Genomic DNA, 17,877 nt, shown 5'->3' with positions numbered 1-17,877 from the left:
TGTGTGTATCCGTGTGTATGTGTGCGTGAGTGTAAAGGCCTCTTTTTTCATAAAGTGTCTGCTTTGCCCTTCTTGCCCTTCACGGTGCCACACTGTGGAGTTGGGAGTTATATATTGGGAAAATTAGAAGGAAAGAAAACCCATCCCGTCAGCTAGATAGCCAGTTCCTTTCAGAAGCATTCCAATGGAAAGTAAAGGTATTTCAATAACAAACATACACGTATGATTCATTAAACAATGTATTTATAATGGATTAGTAATACATACAATATGTACAATAATTTTTTTTAGAAAACAGGATGACTGACATTATGTTCAATCAAGGAATGAGTTAGATTAATTGGTATTTCCTATAAACAGTCAATTACAAAGGCTGGGCAGGTACTAGTGTTTTAAGAAGTTATATGAGGAAGTAGGATTAGGGAAATGTGATATTAATAAATATAAAAAAGGCTGGTGTTAAATTTGTAATATGAATGAATTTTTTCAGTACACTATGCAACAAATTTAAAAGGGTGAAGTAAGAATTCAACAATAAAAACTCCTGAATCTTTCCTTAAAATGAGAACCCCATCCAGTTTTGCAATGGACAACTTTTACAAGTTGACAAAAAATTTAAATTTCAAGTCTTGTGGTATTTTCCAAAATTAACATTTCAAAAAAGGAAAATCATTTCAGCTCCAGCTAAAAATACAGAAGAGTACAACTTTTGAAAATTTTTATTTGTAAAAGGATTGGAGTCAGAAGTCCTGGGTCTGATCCTTCTAAATGATGCTACGTCTTTGAAAATCTCTGTGAATCCATCAAATAGTAATTACAGTAATTTTTGTAGCACAGGATGTTTGAAGACTATAAGCTGTTCTTTACAAAATATTAAATGCTATTTAAAGATTTACTACTGTCACTAACCTTTTTGGATATCACAAAAACCTAACAGAAAAATTTACCTTGTAATAAATTTGAGGAAAAAAAGATTTATGTGTCAGCAGGACCTACACAGTTAAATCAACAGGTATCAAAGGATAGGAGAGAGAACGTAGATGAGGAAGAAGGATACGGAGAGTTGACAGCATATTTACACGATGAAGACATACCCAATGAAGTAGATTTAACTTGATCAACCAAACAGAATAACGATTTGTCCAATATAGTCATTAAATTGACCAAACTATGTGGCTGAGATGTTTGTTAGTGGGCCATCAGGCCGGTATGATTTTCTACATATTAAAAATCAAGTGGAAATATAATTTTTACCCTTGACGGGGAGGGTATATAGCTAGGGTAAGAACTTGGGGAGTGAGCCATAGGGCCAGAGTTTAAATCCTGACACTACAAATTACTAGCTATGACCTTGAACAAGTCATTTAAGCCATTGTCTCTGTTTCCAAATTTATAAGATGGAAAGGAAAACAATATTTACCCCAGTAGGCTTTTTTGGAACATTAAATGAATTACAATACACAAAGAGATCAGAATGCCTGCCACCTGGCAAATAAGAACTCAATAATTGTTAACTAATGGTAACCAAATATTTATGTCCTTTAATACTAGTTACGTGAGATGAAAGCTGATAATGAGAAATAAATTGTTTAGTAATATACTATAATGAAGTATCACACAGCCAAACAAATGAGTGAATAAGTATCATTTACAGTCTCTGAGCCATTTTTGTTTAAAGTATAAAAAATCCAAGGTGCTGAGTAATAAATGCTACATTTGCACAGGTGGGTACGTGAAGAATGGGTGTAGTTCCCTGGATACTTCTTGTCCAATTTGACCTTTACAGCCTGTGTATCTATTAACTTTTTTTTAAAACGAAAAGTAAAAGGACAGTAGGTTGGACGTCCCAGTAAACATAACCCACCGATCAAACACATTTTAGCTCCCTCCCAAAGCCCCACTAAAAAGACAATCAAAGAAGAGCAGCTCAAAGTTTATCCTATGACAATGTTAAACTAGAATGGAGTTGTACCCATGGGCCACCTATTATAAGATAGCCTCACTGAAATCAAGGCACTTCAATGGACGTCTGCACACGGAAGGCTCCGTCCTCCGTCCTCTGCTTTGCAATCTGAACAGTGGCAAGTGGACTCAAACACTATCCCACCGCCCACCCCATGGGCCTTGAGGCAGGGGATTCCTTATCAGGAGATTATTTCACAGGAAATCCCTATGGAGAGCAACGCTGAAGCATCCCCTCAACCCAAAAATGAGCAAGCCCTGCGTCTGCACACGAAGCATCTCGTCAGCTTCTGGGGCTCTCTCCAGTGCAATCTTACTGGCTGTCACATCGTGAAAGACGTAAAAGAACAAATTACAAACAATGAAGAACTTAGACACTGATATGTAGGAAAGGATGTACTTAAGGTTGCACTGGAGGTATAACTAGTGCAGGCAAACCACCTAAAAAACCGGGTAATATTCCCAGTAACTTCCTCTCGACATTTTAAATATGATGGAGCATGTACCAGGTGCTAGCATCTGGACTCCTATCACTGGGGGCTACGTGTGCTCCGGAATACAACACACACAAGCAGATCGGTAACAGTCTAAAATAGAAAGGTGCCCATCAATGACGGAGGAATGGCAGAGACAGTAGGTGCAATGCCATTTCAGGAGATGGAGTGATCTCTCAAGTGTGAAGAGTTGGGGAAGGTTTTAAAGAAAAACGGTACAGCACGTGTTCCTTGAGGGATGTGACGCTAACAGTAAGAAGAGGGCTGCGCTGTTGGGAGCCAGGGTATAGGATGAATGACTATGGCTGAATATGGGGACGCTGCTGAAGGGGTGGGGGAGTAGAGCACACAGGAACGGGGTGCAGTGTTATAGGTCAGAGGTGAGCGCCGAAGGCAGACTGGAACGAACCTGGGTTTTGTGACAAAGGCGGTGACAACCAGTTTCTGCCCAGGGCACAACCATGTTTTAAAAATGTTTACTTGGAGATTTCCTGTGATTTGGATAAGAGGGGAGGAAAACCAGATGAAAGAGAGACGAGGGAGGAGATTACTGTGCTATCAGAATGTCAGCTCACGGAAGGAGAACGGGCTGTGTCTGGTGCACACACAATGCAATATGTAGATGATGTATTCTAGAACTGTACACTTGAAATCTATATAATTTTACTAACCAACGCCACCCCACTAAATTTAATAAAAGTTTTAAAAAACGTAAGCTTATGAGTAACTACCCTTGGGCAGTGATAAATGAAATTAGAAAAAAGGAGCTAATATGACAGATAAATAAATAAGATTCAGACAGCCTAGATATGCAAAGAGTGGAGGAACACAGAGACAACACATAAAACGATCCGTGCTTCCCTTAACAAATGTTAGGTCTCTTCTCTCTCCCTTTCCTAATGAGTTTTTACTAACCAAACCGGAAGGTAATGGAGGACAAAGGCGTATCTTCCTCATTTTGTGTTCCCAGCCCTTCCCACAATGAAGACACCATATGCTTTCATTACACATGTGTACGACTGAACCAAGACATCTACGGCTGAAAACACCATCGAGCAAGACATTAAGTTTCTGCATCAAATGGAACATACACTTATTCATTCATCCAAAAATGATATAAAATCCTCCTTTAAAAATATTGTGGATCGAAAATTAGAAGGAGTCTACCAAAGATATATGTAAATGCGATAGAATGAGATAAAATGTCACTAATGTTTAGTTTTGTATTTTTTTAAATTAAAGTTTATTGGGGTGACAATGGTTAGTAAAGTTACATAGGTTTCAGGTGTACAATTCTGTAATACATCATCTATATATATATACCACATTGTGTGCTCACGACGCAGTCAGTTCTCTTTCCATCACCATATATTTGACCGCTTTTATTGTTTTGTTTTTAAAGACTGTAGTTTTTAAAGAAGTTATTTCTAGACTACATACTTCAAAATCTATACAAATCTGAAAGACCTCTAAAAGACCAAGGACATACTGTTAAATGTTATCAAAATAATATTGCAACTTAAAGATAAACACAGCTGCCAAGTACAGAACTGCGCTGAGCTGGAACACTGTAATAGGGAACTGTCTCTAACCAATTAGCAGATTTAAAAGCGAAGTTCTAAGAGAAGGATGGTGTTTATACTGTTCCTAGCACAAGTCATCACGTCTTCAGTATACAAAGAAATCATCAAACCTCTGCTTTATTCCCCCCCGTTAAGTACTGGTCGATGTTTCAGGCAATTGTGGTTTCCCAACAAAAATGTTACAAGTTTTTATTGGCTTAAAATATGTATAAATACCTGTTGGCATATATCTTTGTTTTGTCAGGGTCCCTCTGCCCGGATGACAGACAACCACCACCTGGTTGGCATCTGCTAACTGTAGTACAGGGAACCCCTTTTATTTAGAGGGTGTCTGCGAGCATTCTCAGTTGTTCAGATTGACCTTCAGTTGGAGGATATGCAGGTGACTTCGCTATAGAAAGCACTTGTTAAATATTATTTGGAAGTGTTCTACCCATCATTGATTTTGAACTTTTCTGATATTATGTATCTGACATATCTGAAGGCAAATTAGAAAACTGAGTTTTATAGACCATCAGAATAATCCTATCAGCAACATAAAAGGCAGGAAACCAGAGTTGATGCTTCGAAAAAAGTGAAATGTTTGCAGCATTTCTGTTTCCTCGATTTTGATGGGAAAAAAAAAAAAAAGAATACTAACGGGCCGCTAGCAATGTCACCACCATTTTAAAGTGTAGCAAGGATAAGGGGTCTTCAGTCTCTATCTGTGGCGTCAAATGGTTACCAGTCAACGCTCTTAATTTCTAAAAAAGAGCATTTTAGAACATATTTTAAAGATTTCTAGGGATACCAAAGTTTTTTAGGGGGAAGGAAAATCTTTATTAAAAACATTTTTTAAAAAACCTCACATTTGCAAATGCAATGTTTTAAAAGAGATTCATTAAAAAGTCTATGGATCATTTCCACACACACACACAAAAATCTTAAAACAGGCATTTCTTTACAACGGAGTGACCTAAGAATTTGTATGCATTACCAAATTGAAAAAAATGAAAAGCCAGTAGGGCATTTCATGCATTTCAAAAAACGTAAGACTGGCTGCCCTGTACAATATGTAAGTAAGTAGCCATGAAAGCAGATTAACTATTACCATATTGTAATATTAAATATCATGACATTCATTATGATTACATGAAAGAGGGAAAATAAAAAATACTATATAAATATTTGGCACCTGCAAATTTTTAATTAAAAAAAAAATTCAAAAAAAGCAGTAATACTGTACTTTATAAACAAAAGTGACATTCTTTTGCCATTTGCAGGCCTACCTACAGTGACATTAAAAGCTGTGCTCAACCTCGTCAGGAATCAGGAGAGATATCTAGGACCTCTTCCAACTTCTTGAATGAACAGGTTAGAGTAATGCATAATATCCTTGTTTCTTTCCCCATGTTGTTACAAAAGCAAGGAGAAGGAAGCACTAGATCAGCCAAGGTGGAAAATTATCCTAGCCTGCAAATCACATTCTCTCCAATCACCTTCATGTTCTGTAATTCTCTATCAGATGACCCTATTTAATTTTCCCCGTGGCCATTTTTATTCACATACTCACCCTCTCCCGCCCAACCAAATTTATTTTTACTCACTAAAATGTAAGGTCCAGGAAAGCTTGTCTGTCTTGTTCACCATAGTAACCCCCAAGGTCTAGACAGTGTCTAGCATATGGTAGAGACTCAATAAGTATTTGTTGAATGAATGGATACTACCCCAAAGTGGATCAGAATATCAGGTCCAGTAAAACATAGGGGTTCAGTCGACTATGGATCTCATCTACTGGGGGACTAGGTAGAGAGCTTAGAGTCCTGGTATACAAGTAAGTCCTCACTTAATGCTGTCAATAGCTTCCTGGGAACTGCAGCTTTAACCAGTCTGACCATAGGCTAATTGGTATAAACAAGAACTCTGTTCCACTGGCATGCTTCTGTATATCAATTAGCCTATGGTAAAAACAGAATGAGCATTCAAACACTTCTTCAATGAATACATGAATATATTACTATATAGCTATACTACTTAAATTTGTATATGTATCTATTCCACTTTTAATAAAGTATAATACAGTAAGACTAAGTATCAATATTAATATTGATAGTTTTTATTGAAACAATGAAAAATTGTTAGATTCATATTTTCAAATGTCAATTATGGATATTAAATTTACATAATATGAACTATAAAGTTGTGAATGACATAAAAAGAGAATTTTACATCTATTAAGAGATACTATTAAGACATCTTTTGTAAAAGCAATATTCATTACAATGTTATTAAGTGGTACTTTTCTATGATACAAAACCTACTTTATCTCAAAATAAGTTCTCAGAAAAAATATCAGTTTCTAGCATGAAATGTGGATCTTAAGCTGATTTCAAGGTAAGGTGAAAACTAAATTATTAACATACATAGTAATAGAACATATACCATATAATATATATGTAGAATATAAAGAATTCTAAATATATATTCTTCTTATATTCTGCAGAATATAAAGCATTCTGCAAAAATGCTTTAAAGATATAAATACCAGTTCGCAGAGATTATAATTAAGCATTTAGTGATTTAATTCCATTGAAAAACATTAGATAACTAGCTAGCCCATGGTCAAATTACAGTTGAGGACATATGCCATGTGTATTCTTAAAAATCATTTTAGATTTGTTTTCTGTTATGAAAGTTCTCTTTTATCTCAGAGTAGCCTAAGAGAAATGTCTATCTAGTTCCCTTACTTAAAACAAAACCACTTAAAATGGTTTTCTGTTGGACAAGCTATAAATCAGACTGAATATTCCTAGTCTAGTGTCCTACAAAACAATAAAACAAAGGTTGAACAAGATCTACAGAGTAAATCACTATAATATCATTATCATTATCAATATACAATTCATGAAATGTGGCCGTTTGTGACTTTATAGAAGAGAAAAAAATACACAAAATTAATTTTCTCTTGTAGAATGAACTGACTCAAGATTCTGAACAGATACAAGCTATTGTGCTGTTGACTATAAACAGTATGCTTACTTGCACAGCATAGCAATTTAGATTAAGGATTGATGTTCACATTTTTCTCAGATATTTAAACTAGATAAACATGTACAAATGAAAAGTCAATTAAATCAGAGTCGTTTCCTTTGACAGAATAAGTAACACCATCGCCGGAAACCTTTTTTCTCATGGGAACCATACACAAAACTGGAAACAATTACAAAACTTTTAGATAGACTCCTATAACCCGTAGGTAATATTTATGTTGGATTTTAGGTACTATATTTTAAATGGAACCATTTACTTCCAGATCTTTAAATAGACTACTGAATTTGAATGCTAACTTAGATAAATGTAATACCTGTTGAAAGAGCCTCAGTTTAAAAAAAAAGAATAAACTAAACCACCTGCAGAAAACATTAATTAGGGTGTTTAGGAGTAGGATATCCCAGCCAACTGAAACGCTGCGCTGAACTCAGGTTAACTGGTATCACTTCGGAAGGACAGTACCCCAAGCTGGTTCTGGGGTGGATCATTATTCTGAGGAGTATTATTCTGAATTGTACTTAGCACAAATTCTGGATAATAGCCCCAGGATATCCCCTGGAATCATCATTTGCTTACGTCTCCTAAAAGATGTGACTATTAGAGGCTGGTTAGCTGGTGCTGTATTCTGTGAGAAGGGTAGCATAGTAAATTCCTCTCAACAGGAAATTCTCAGAACTCTGTCTACATTCACCCCTCATGTAGGTAGCCAAATTATTTTTAAAAATCAGGTAACTCGGGACCAAAACCTCCTAAACAGGATAGGTCTTTCTACCAATGAATAGCTTAATAACTGGGGCGGGGGGAGAGGAAGACGTGTTTAGAATTGTTTTTAGTTTGCGATTAAGTTTTGATATTTAATACAGTAGCTGTCAATCTAAAATTCATTCAAAATTATTCCTCAGAGACCACATTAAAGACAAGGGCTGGCTCAAAAATAAATGAGGTATGAAAGAAACCGAGAAGCCTGCAATGTAAAGGAGTTTAAATATTAAGGCGTATTATGTATAAAACATGAAATGTTTTAAAGTCTAAAATTCTGCACTTTGACCCATGATACAAATGTTCTCTAAATCCTGAGCTTCTATGTACAGTATATCTAATAATAATAGTACCTATCATTTATTCAATATACACTAATGTGACAGAGATGATGCTGGACGTGTTACGTAAACATAACCTCATTTAATCCTCATAACATTTCTGCAAAGTAACTATTGTCTCGATTTAACAGAAAGAGAAAACGAGGTTCAAACTGTAATTACAAGTCAAAAGAACAACCAAAGTGGGGATTCATTCACAAAGGTCTGACTTGAAAACCTATTTATTTTCTATAGTACCACTTGGCTCTCTACACAACTAAATAGTCAATCCTCATTCCTCTTTCCTGGTTCCACGGCTGCAAATTTGCATACTTGCTAACATTCATTTGTAAACCCCCAAATCAATACTGGTAGCACATTCGTGGTCATCCACAGACATGAGCAGAGCAGTGAAAACTTTGAGTCACTGATGCACGTACGCATTCCTTCCCCACTGAGGTCAGTAAGGCCCCACTCTACCTTCTTGTTTCAGCTCTAATGCCCTAAACAAGTGATCTCTTTGTGGTTTATTTAGTGTCATGTTCTTCACACTTCCGTGCTTTCTGTTGGTGAGTCACTGCTGTAAATGCCCCCAGGCCCAGTGCTGCTGAGCTCTCTGGTTTCCCAAGCGCAAGAAGGCCATGTGTACCTCATGGACGAAATGAGTGTATGAGATAAACTCTGTTCAGGCGTGAGTTAGTTACAGGGCTGTTGGCTGAGTGTTCAATGTTAATGAATCAACAATATGTATTTAAAAAGGTTTTAAAACACAAACATACATCAAACAAGGTTATGTACTGACCACCTGATGAAAATGTGATCACGGGAACCTAACCCTGTTTTGCCCTTAGGAGCAACGGTTCAGTGTTTGCTAATTCAATGTCTGCAGCCATTTTACAGAAGAGAACTATGGCGAATCATGAAAAATTAAATTGAAAACTTCCCCCCCACCAACAATGTTTGCATTGAGATTTCAGTAAAAGATTCTCCTTCTGTCATGTCCTTCAAAGACCATCATTATATTTTGCAGTCATCACTCATCTGCTTAAGAAGAAGAAACCCTTTGTTGTCGTTCTGTTTGATGGGTCATAGCTACATGTGTTTGACTTTGCTCAGAAAACAGATGTCTTAAAAGAAATCTGGCTCTCCAATGTGAAAGTCTAAGGAGTTAAATTTCATTTCTTATGACTGGATATCACAGGTACTATGTGAAGATGACTGTTTTGTGAGGTTATGATTTTTAAAACTGGATTATTGGAAATAATATAGACAGTATGGTCGACAGCAACAAAAAAAACTCAGCACAGGAATTTAAAAATATCAGCACAAATTGGAACTCTTACCTTTCTTGCCCAAGTCAGATATTTTATTGAAAAAAAAAAAAATTACAGTACTTAAAAATCCAAACAAGGACAATTCAGGGTTGAATGAAAGAAAACCTGAAAAAGCCCATTGTCTTTAGTAAAAGTTTGAACACAAAAAACATAGAGCAGGAAAAGCGTTTATGGCCTAATGCACTAGTTCCATGATAAACACACATATGTAGTATATCTCCATCAAGTGAAACTTAATCACCATTTTACAATTTAGAGAGGGAAGGCAGCTTTTACTATGGTTAGACCATGTATCATCAATACCATGAAGCTAGCCTATCAGTTGTAATAGCTTCTATAAAATACCACAGTGAGATTGCAATAAGCCTAGAAAATGGGCTACAAATCCCAGCTATGCTCAAGCAAGCAGTGAACCAAAAATAAAAATAGGTAAAACTGAACCAAGAACTAGATAGCATTTATCTAGGTTCATGATGGGTAAGGCAAAGTTCATAGGCCAAGGTTTTAAAGGGACGTATTCAGATCCACAAGACAGTCATTATACAAAATAAAAGCATTTATGTAAGTCAGAAAAGCACAAAAACAAACAACAACAACAACAACAAAAAAAAAAACACAACACATGAATTTTCACTGCAAGGGACATAGCACAAAAAAAGCTTACTTACAATTACCAAACACCACATTACTGTACCACTAAAATATCACTTTAAATATGAAAACGTAAAGAGACTCAAAGTTGTACTTGATCATTTTTAATCTCTCCAGTTTAGAAAAGCAATCTAAAAGACATCACACATTCCTGCTTACTACCATTGCTGAAATCCTTCAGACTGTAATAACTTTAGGTAAAGGAAATGTCGACTTTAAGTTTCTTTTCCAATCATATTTAAGTTAGCCATTAAATTCTGAATCAACAATTAATCCATACAATAATATAAAAATACATGTATTAAATCACAGTTTTCAATTATCGGAACTTACGAAAAATATTAATCATTTTAATATAACCATTTTGAAGAACTCAAATGGCTTGAACGTAGTATAGTGTCTAAATTATACTATCAATAGCAATGTTACATTTCCCCTCTGCTTGGTGAAAATGAGCTCATGCAAGTATGTCTGACACTCACAGTGACACACATGGTCTGTCATTCTAAGGATGTGCAAGCAGCTCTCACTTTTAGACATGACAAAATGATTCAGGCATACAGTCTTGTTGAAATATCAGCTTTCACATGATTTCAATAAGCTCTAAGCTAAAATGATCATTTTAATTGGTTCCAGGTATCAGACAAAGCACATAATTAAAAGGTAATAGTAAATGATTCTACTAGCACAGACTAGTTATCACTGTGGCTAGATTAAAACTAGGATGATTTTTGCAGTACAATGAAAACTACAGTATAAAATACAATGAGTTGGCAATACAGAGCAGATTATCCAAGTAGAAAAAAACTTAAACAACATACAAGCTCCAGCAAAAATTAGCAACCTTACCTACTACTCATCTTAGCCCTTGTTAAAATACCCTGAGTAAAATGCAAATGTTTTAAATAATGCTGGTTCTATATAGGATGTCTCTAAAAATGAACCATAAGGGTTAATGCATTGCGTTTGTTTTGTTTTTTATTTACAACAGTCAGGTAATGTAAAAATTAGTACTTAACCAGTCACAATATAAACATTAAGGAATACTTATGTGATATCTGGACGTTTTTAATTTTCTAGCTTTTGTTAGCAGTTTGGCAAAGCAAGTGATACATAAATGGTTTCAATGTAAGAAAAAAATCATTAAAAGAGAAAAATATATAAAATGTACAGTAGTTTCTACCCACCCTGGGTCAACCTAGATCCCTAGAAAGCTTTCCCCACCAGGTTCACTTCTGACTAAAGGAAGAATACCAGTCCTCCAGCAAAAACAGCCCCATCTTTTCATCAAAGAGGCTCTCACTTCAATGATATTCCTCCAGGGGAAGAGGACAGGAGCCAGGTTCCCTCGAATGTCATTCCCCAGATGTTCAAAACGTAACTAATTTATTAGCATTAGAAGATTTGGTTTATAGGGGAATCTCACTGGTCCAGTTTGTAGCCTACAAAAAAATGGATTATTTTTGAGTATAACATTAGAATATGCATAAAGGATGAGGATGTCGCTTTTTATTCCATAGAAATGGATACATTTCCGAACATGACAAAAATTAAACAAAAAAGCATGCCTACCATTGAAGCAGGGGTCCCTCCAGATTTTTTAATATTCTTGGGAGGCATTCCATGAAGGCGACTGAGTCTAGCTTGGAAACCTGGAAAATCAAAGGACTCAATTTAGGCGAGTCTATGATCATTGGAGAGAAAGATCCTATCAATTACAGAATTCAAAAAATCAGTTGGAGGGAGGAAACATCTTGAATAGTAGTGGGGAAAGGGCAAAACCCACACTGAAAACATCTGAAGCAATGCCAGGTAGGGTTCTAATGTGGTCCACACACAACTATTGACTACTTAAACATCAGGGTATTTATCCAGTGCTTTTCTTTCCCTTTCTATCATTTCAACATTTCCACGATGGGCCTAGGACAAAAGTCAACTTTCCTAATAATCTGAAAGCATGTGTAGTAGCTGAATTACTGGTCAACACGTTCCTCACAGCATCTTGTGTTTAGATTCTTTCACGTCCATTTTAGCCTCTCCTCTTTCAGTAATTCCTAGAGTCACTATAGGCCCACTGTACCCACCCGTTAGGAAGTGCTACTGACCTCTTCTTCCGGGATGCGACATAAGGGGGAAAGAACCAGTTAAGATACTTTCAAAGACGGGATCTGGTAAATTTTTGTCTAGCTCGGTGGGGTCTTCCTTTTCCCACCACGGCACGACTCCAGTGATGCCACACGCTCCCCCTGACTCCTTTTCATAAAACCAGTCACTCTGCTCATCATCACCTGTGCAAATACAAAAAAATCCCCCAAAGATTCAGCTTCATCATCCAAATGAACAGAGTTGTCAGAATTAGATTTAAAAAATACAAGACATCAGTTAAATTTGAACTTTGGAGAAATGATTAATTTTTAATACAAGTATGTAGTACTTGTATGGAATATTTAGTGTAAGTATTTTGACATAATTTATTATTTATCTAAAATTCAAATTTAGCTGGGGCTCCTGCAATCATAAATATAGTCTATAAAAAATAAAAATAAAAACTTTTTATTCTACTCCACAGCTTCACTCGAGAAATGTTTTTGAACACTGTAACAAGAATTGCCATCAACAAAAACATAAAATGTTATGTTTTAGAACCAATGTAAAAATGTGAAAAATAATAATAAACTGGTTAATCCTTTGGCAAAAACTGTAGGGAAATCCATTTAAGTTACTACCCTTTCCACATTAAGGAAAAATGAGTCTTAATCTCCTGCCGGGAGTTAAAAAGTATAAAACTGTTGAATTTGCTCTTTGCAGCTGATAATGGTATATATTAGCTTAATTTCAGGATTTATATGGAGGGTAAAAGGGGAAACAATCACGAACAGATGTGACTAAATTACATTAATCTGATTAAGTTCATTAAGAAATAGTTGTGAAAAAGCTGACTTTAAATGAAGAGTGACAATACCACAGAGTTTATAAAGTAGTCTCTGGACTATTATAAGCAAGTTCTTTTTAAGACAACACCATTCACAGTAAAATTCAGTTTGAAATGTACCCTTGGTATGAATCAACAGTATTTTGTTATTTTTTTAAAAAGGAATAACAAAGAGATGTATAAAGAGACAAAAGAAGGCAGGTAGCTTTTAAAAATAAGAGGCAAACAGCATTTTGAATATGATCTGATATTCATTTAAGTATTCTTCATGATTCTTAGAAAAACTACTAGCTCTGGTTTTTAAGAGGGTCATCACAACTGCCACAAACTTTTTCCCTTTAGAAAAAGAGATTTTTGATTTCCAAAATCTCTCACTACAAATATATTTAAATGAAAACTGAAAAAAAAAAAATCTTAAGCTTCCACTGGAGATGATTTTATGGAAAACAAATTATGTGGGAGTGAAAAATTTAAAGCATTTGGAAAACTAGTCACCAAAGTATTTTAATTGAGGATTTAATAAAAATTAGTTTTCAAAAAGCACGATTCAAAACACATAAATATTAGTACTTTTACTGAGAATTCTATTGAAATTTCACAGATTAGGTATAAGAAAAGAAAGGAAGTCCCTTGAAACTGACTACCCAATATCTTAATTCCAATTATGACATTACTCCAGAAAAATAAGGTTATTTTATTTTTGATGTGATACAAAAGCTTATTCTCACCAGGGAAATCAAATAGCTAAATATGAAGAATTTGGGCTTTGAAGTGAGACAGACCATTTAGAATTCTAGTGTTTTGTAACACTGGGGAAGTTACTTCAACTCTATTAGCCTAAGTTTCATCACCTTAAAAAAAAAAAAAAAAATCCCGTAGGATGGTTTTAAGAATTAAATAAGAACTTAAATTAAATGTAGGAAAAAAGCACTTAGCAATGGGAAATATAATAAACTCACAATAAATGCAAGCATATTATTCTCAGCCTCTTAATGCTTTTCAAAGATTGGTAGGCTTATCCAAATGTTATTTTAAGATTTTTTAATTTCATTTCATTATCAAATTCAACATGTATAATATAACTTTGGGCAGAGATATGTACTTCAAAGACAATTTAGGTATATTATCAACATAGTCAAACTCACTCTTAGCCCCGAAGTTCTACCACATTTCAGCAAATTCTCTTAACTTTTAAGTCTATGGCCTTTAAAATAGTTATGTACCTATTTAATAGTTATGTACCTACTTATAAACAAATGGTTTATATAAGTAAACAACAACAAAAAAAAACATGATCATTTAATTTACTTTACTGGTATTGCCAAGAGGATAAATAGTCTAACAGCAAGAAAAAAATATGTGGGGCAGCTATTATGCTGTCCTTTTTTCCATAACATCTTTAAACTTTTAAAAATTTCAACCAATAAATTGTGTTTTTCCCTTAGAACTTACTACTTTCCTCTAAAGATCGTTAAGAAATGAACATAAAATATATGAGTATACCCCCTGCCCCCTTATTCATATTTTCTTTCAGAACAGGTAGTTTCAAAATAATTCCACGCTACAGTATGAAAAGCTTCAGGAAATTTCAAAGATGGAAAAGATCTAAGTTGTAAAAACATTAGTTTAACAGTTTACAATATTGAATTCATGAAAATCGTCTAATTACTTACAAACTGGATAGGATAAGTAAATGTCACAGCTGAATAAAAATGACAAATGACTTGCAAATCCAACTTTCTAAATGCTTAAACAGAATTAAAGACATTGGAATCAGGCAGAGAATGAGAACCAGTCTTGTGAACTTGCTAAAAGAGACACAATTGAAAAGACTGAGGTATGTAAAGCTTTCTTGAGGAAGATAATCCTTCCTTAATAGTATTAGCTCCACATACTAGCTTATGGAGATGATCAGTTACTTTAGGGCATGAATACAGCATACATTCATAGCATGTAAGAGAATTAAACTGCAGTCCACTAAGTGTGTGTTAGGCAAATGGATTGCAGGCATCAACTTGTGGGAACACTAGTAAATAAGCACAACTTGAAAATGAAGATGTTTTTCCAGAGGAAAAAAATGACTTTGCAGTACCTTGTCTTCCCTCATCATTGGTAAACAAGCCAGCATCAGTGCTGCTGAGACTGCTGGAATCACTGTAATAAGGGGAAAGAAAGAAAACAAAAAAAAAAGAAAACAAAAACAGATCAAAAGAACAATTGATCTCTCAGTTGTAAAATTTTAAAGAGACATGACAGCTCAGAGAAGGAACTTAAACCTGACAAAGATCTGAAAGAAAACAAGACGATTTTTTTTTTTAATCAAACTGCAGATATGCTGGTTCCATTAACTACAGAGCATATTATTTTTGGCACATACAACCACAGGAATCTAATGGGACCCTGACAGTAAGCCAGATGTGACAGCAAGGAGGTGCTGACACAATTGATGCATTTTATTATCTGCTTTCATCAAATGCTCAGTGCTCCTTTCTTATGCCATGCGATTCAGCTTGAGCTGGGAACACCACTGCTCAGTAAAATGGGAAAAGTCTCAGTCACAAGCAGGCTAAGCCTTTCTTCAGCACACGAAATACGAGGGCCTGGGATGAAATTACTTTTCATAAACACAGTTGCTGATATTCTGGGAAAAGATATTACTTAGGAATTCACAACAACTCTATTACTTGGCAAGAAAGAAATAAGTTGACAATGGTAACAATCCAAATTAAATCAAAGTTAAGGTCCCTCTGGGCAAAAACTGAGCAAAAAAAAGAGCATTACCAACAGGAAGGAAGGAGGGAGTATGCAAAAATAACAGGTCCTCATTACTTCCATAGATATTTGAGAGTATGACACAGTCAAAATTAACATATGCATTAAAACAAATAGTAACTATTCAATTGACATGAATAAATTGTCACTAGTAGTCCTAACAGAAGCAATTCTTATGTGATAATATAATTAGTTAAAAAAAACCCACAAGAACTAAGCCCTATGACAAAAGATTTGGTCACTAAAAAAACTGAATTATGCTCTTTGAAACTTCTCATGTACTCTCTTTTTATTGTAGTTCTTAATTTTACCAATCAGAAAATTGTCCCAGGGGAATTTTTTTATGTTATAATACTTTTTCCATTACCATGTAGAACTCTGTAACCTGACTAATTTGTTTTTCTTCTGAAAAGCATCCTAATCTTTTTATAAGATCCTAATATTTAAATTGAGAGTTTAGGATTAAAATTATACATGAGATCTAAATCCATATACATTCTCCGAATATAAAAATACCATCTCAGTTTTTGTTTGATATTTAAAAACACACACACAGAAAATAGAAGAATTGAAGTGACACATTGTCCTAAGGGACTATGAATTAGTACCTTTTCCTTGAACTTTCTTCAAATTAAGAGAATGTATCAAGCTCCCTATTCTGCACAGGTGTTACTAAAGCAAAACAATACTTTCTAGGAGCGTATTTTCTTATTTGCAAATATATACGCTTGTCCACATAGTGATGTTAGAGGATGAAGAATACTTTGGAAACCTTTATCTTTTTGCTGTTTAGCTGTCCGAACTACTGTCTTTTGTTTTGGTTTTTTTCCCTTCTCTTCTGGATTGAGTAGTGTTTTCCTGTCTGCCCCCCTCAACACAATTCTAACAAAGGGCCTTACCATACATACCTCATGTCAACAATTCTCGTTTTAAAACCTTCGAAGCAAAACGTAGAATTCAAAATTCTTCAGTTTTAGAAAGGTATGTTCAAAAATGCCTAAGAGGAGTCCGGGGTAGCACTCCACAATCAAACACATTAATATACAGAGGGTGCCAAAAACAAATGTATCCGCATTTTAAGGAAGGAAAAACTATTAAAATTATGCTGATGGGAACCACTTTGAGCACCTCTTGTAATTACAGAAGTCATACGTGACTTGTATTCATCTTTTCTTATCGGTACATATTATTACAATTTTAATAGTTTTTTCCGTGCTTAAAATATGTATACATTTTTTTGTCACTTTCTGTATTTTTTGAATTAAATGAATGAATATCCATATTAAATACAGGTCCAGTTAGGTCTGGGAGCAAATTAATTAATTTTCCACAGCTTTCAGAATTTAGATTTGCAGATAAATGATTGTGAGTCTATATGCTGTCTCTATCTATCATCTATCTATCTATCTATCTATCTATCTATCTATCTATCTATCTATCTATCGTACAATGGTTGTCTAATCTCTCTGAATTCAGATTTACCTCCTCTAATATATTTTATATACAGTCAGGTTCATCTTCCCAAAATATAACTTGTTGACTAAAAACATATCCTTGGATGGGATCCTAGAACAGAAAAAGGACATTAAATAAAAACAAAGGAACTTCTGATCAAGTATTGACTTTTGTTAATGATGTGTCAACATTGGCTCATTAATTCTGACAAATGAACCACTGTAACGTAGGATATTAACAATAGCGGAAGCTGGGTGTGTGATACATGGGGGCAGAATATAAAGGACTCTGCACCATCTTTGCCACTTTTCCGTGAATCTAAGTGGTTTTCTATTAAAAATCTAAAATTATTTTTCCACACTTGTTGGATTAAATTTAGATTTCAAGGCTCTCTGTGGGTGAGAGCCTAAATTCTTCCCATCTCATCTCTGGTCCTGTTTTTTTATGTTTTCTCTTCCTTTCTCTCTGCCTGCCCCCTCTTCTTATAAAGATATAAGGAAATCAGGAGTCCCTCTCTGAGAGCAGCAATTCGTCCTTAACCATCCCGTCCTAATTTCAGATATTTTTACATGTGTTTTAAATAAC

The 17,877-nt window shown here is 34.9% G+C and overlaps 1 protein-coding gene across 2 annotated transcripts in view; it reads right to left on the bottom strand.

Annotated features, from left to right (window-relative positions):
- Positions 1–17,877, bottom strand: part of GPATCH2 (G-patch domain containing 2) — a 148,316-nt gene that overhangs the window by 118,268 nt on the left and 12,171 nt on the right. The window contains exons 3-6 of one of the 2 annotated variants that reach the window (XM_019743087.3): positions 15,158–15,219; positions 12,239–12,421; positions 11,706–11,785; positions 9,493–11,575 (exon numbers count right to left, since the gene is read on the bottom strand). In XM_019743087.3, the coding sequence (XP_019598646.2) occupies positions 11,543–11,575; positions 11,706–11,785; positions 12,239–12,421; positions 15,158–15,219 (358 nt within the window). In that variant the 3' untranslated portion in view covers positions 9,493–11,542. Of the gene's footprint in view, positions 1–9,492; positions 11,576–11,705; positions 11,786–12,238; positions 12,422–15,157; positions 15,220–17,877 lie in introns of those variants that run through there. The other variant, XM_019743007.3, reaches the window with a different exon arrangement.

This window comes from Rhinolophus sinicus, chromosome 6, assembly GCF_057876585.1.
Source record: "Rhinolophus sinicus isolate RSI-liver-muscle chromosome 6, RSI-T2T, whole genome shotgun sequence".
NCBI lineage: Eukaryota > Metazoa > Chordata > Mammalia > Chiroptera > Rhinolophidae > Rhinolophus > Rhinolophus sinicus.
The sequence above is the reverse complement of the archived record's forward strand: the minus strand, read 5'-3'. Positions and strand labels throughout refer to the sequence as shown.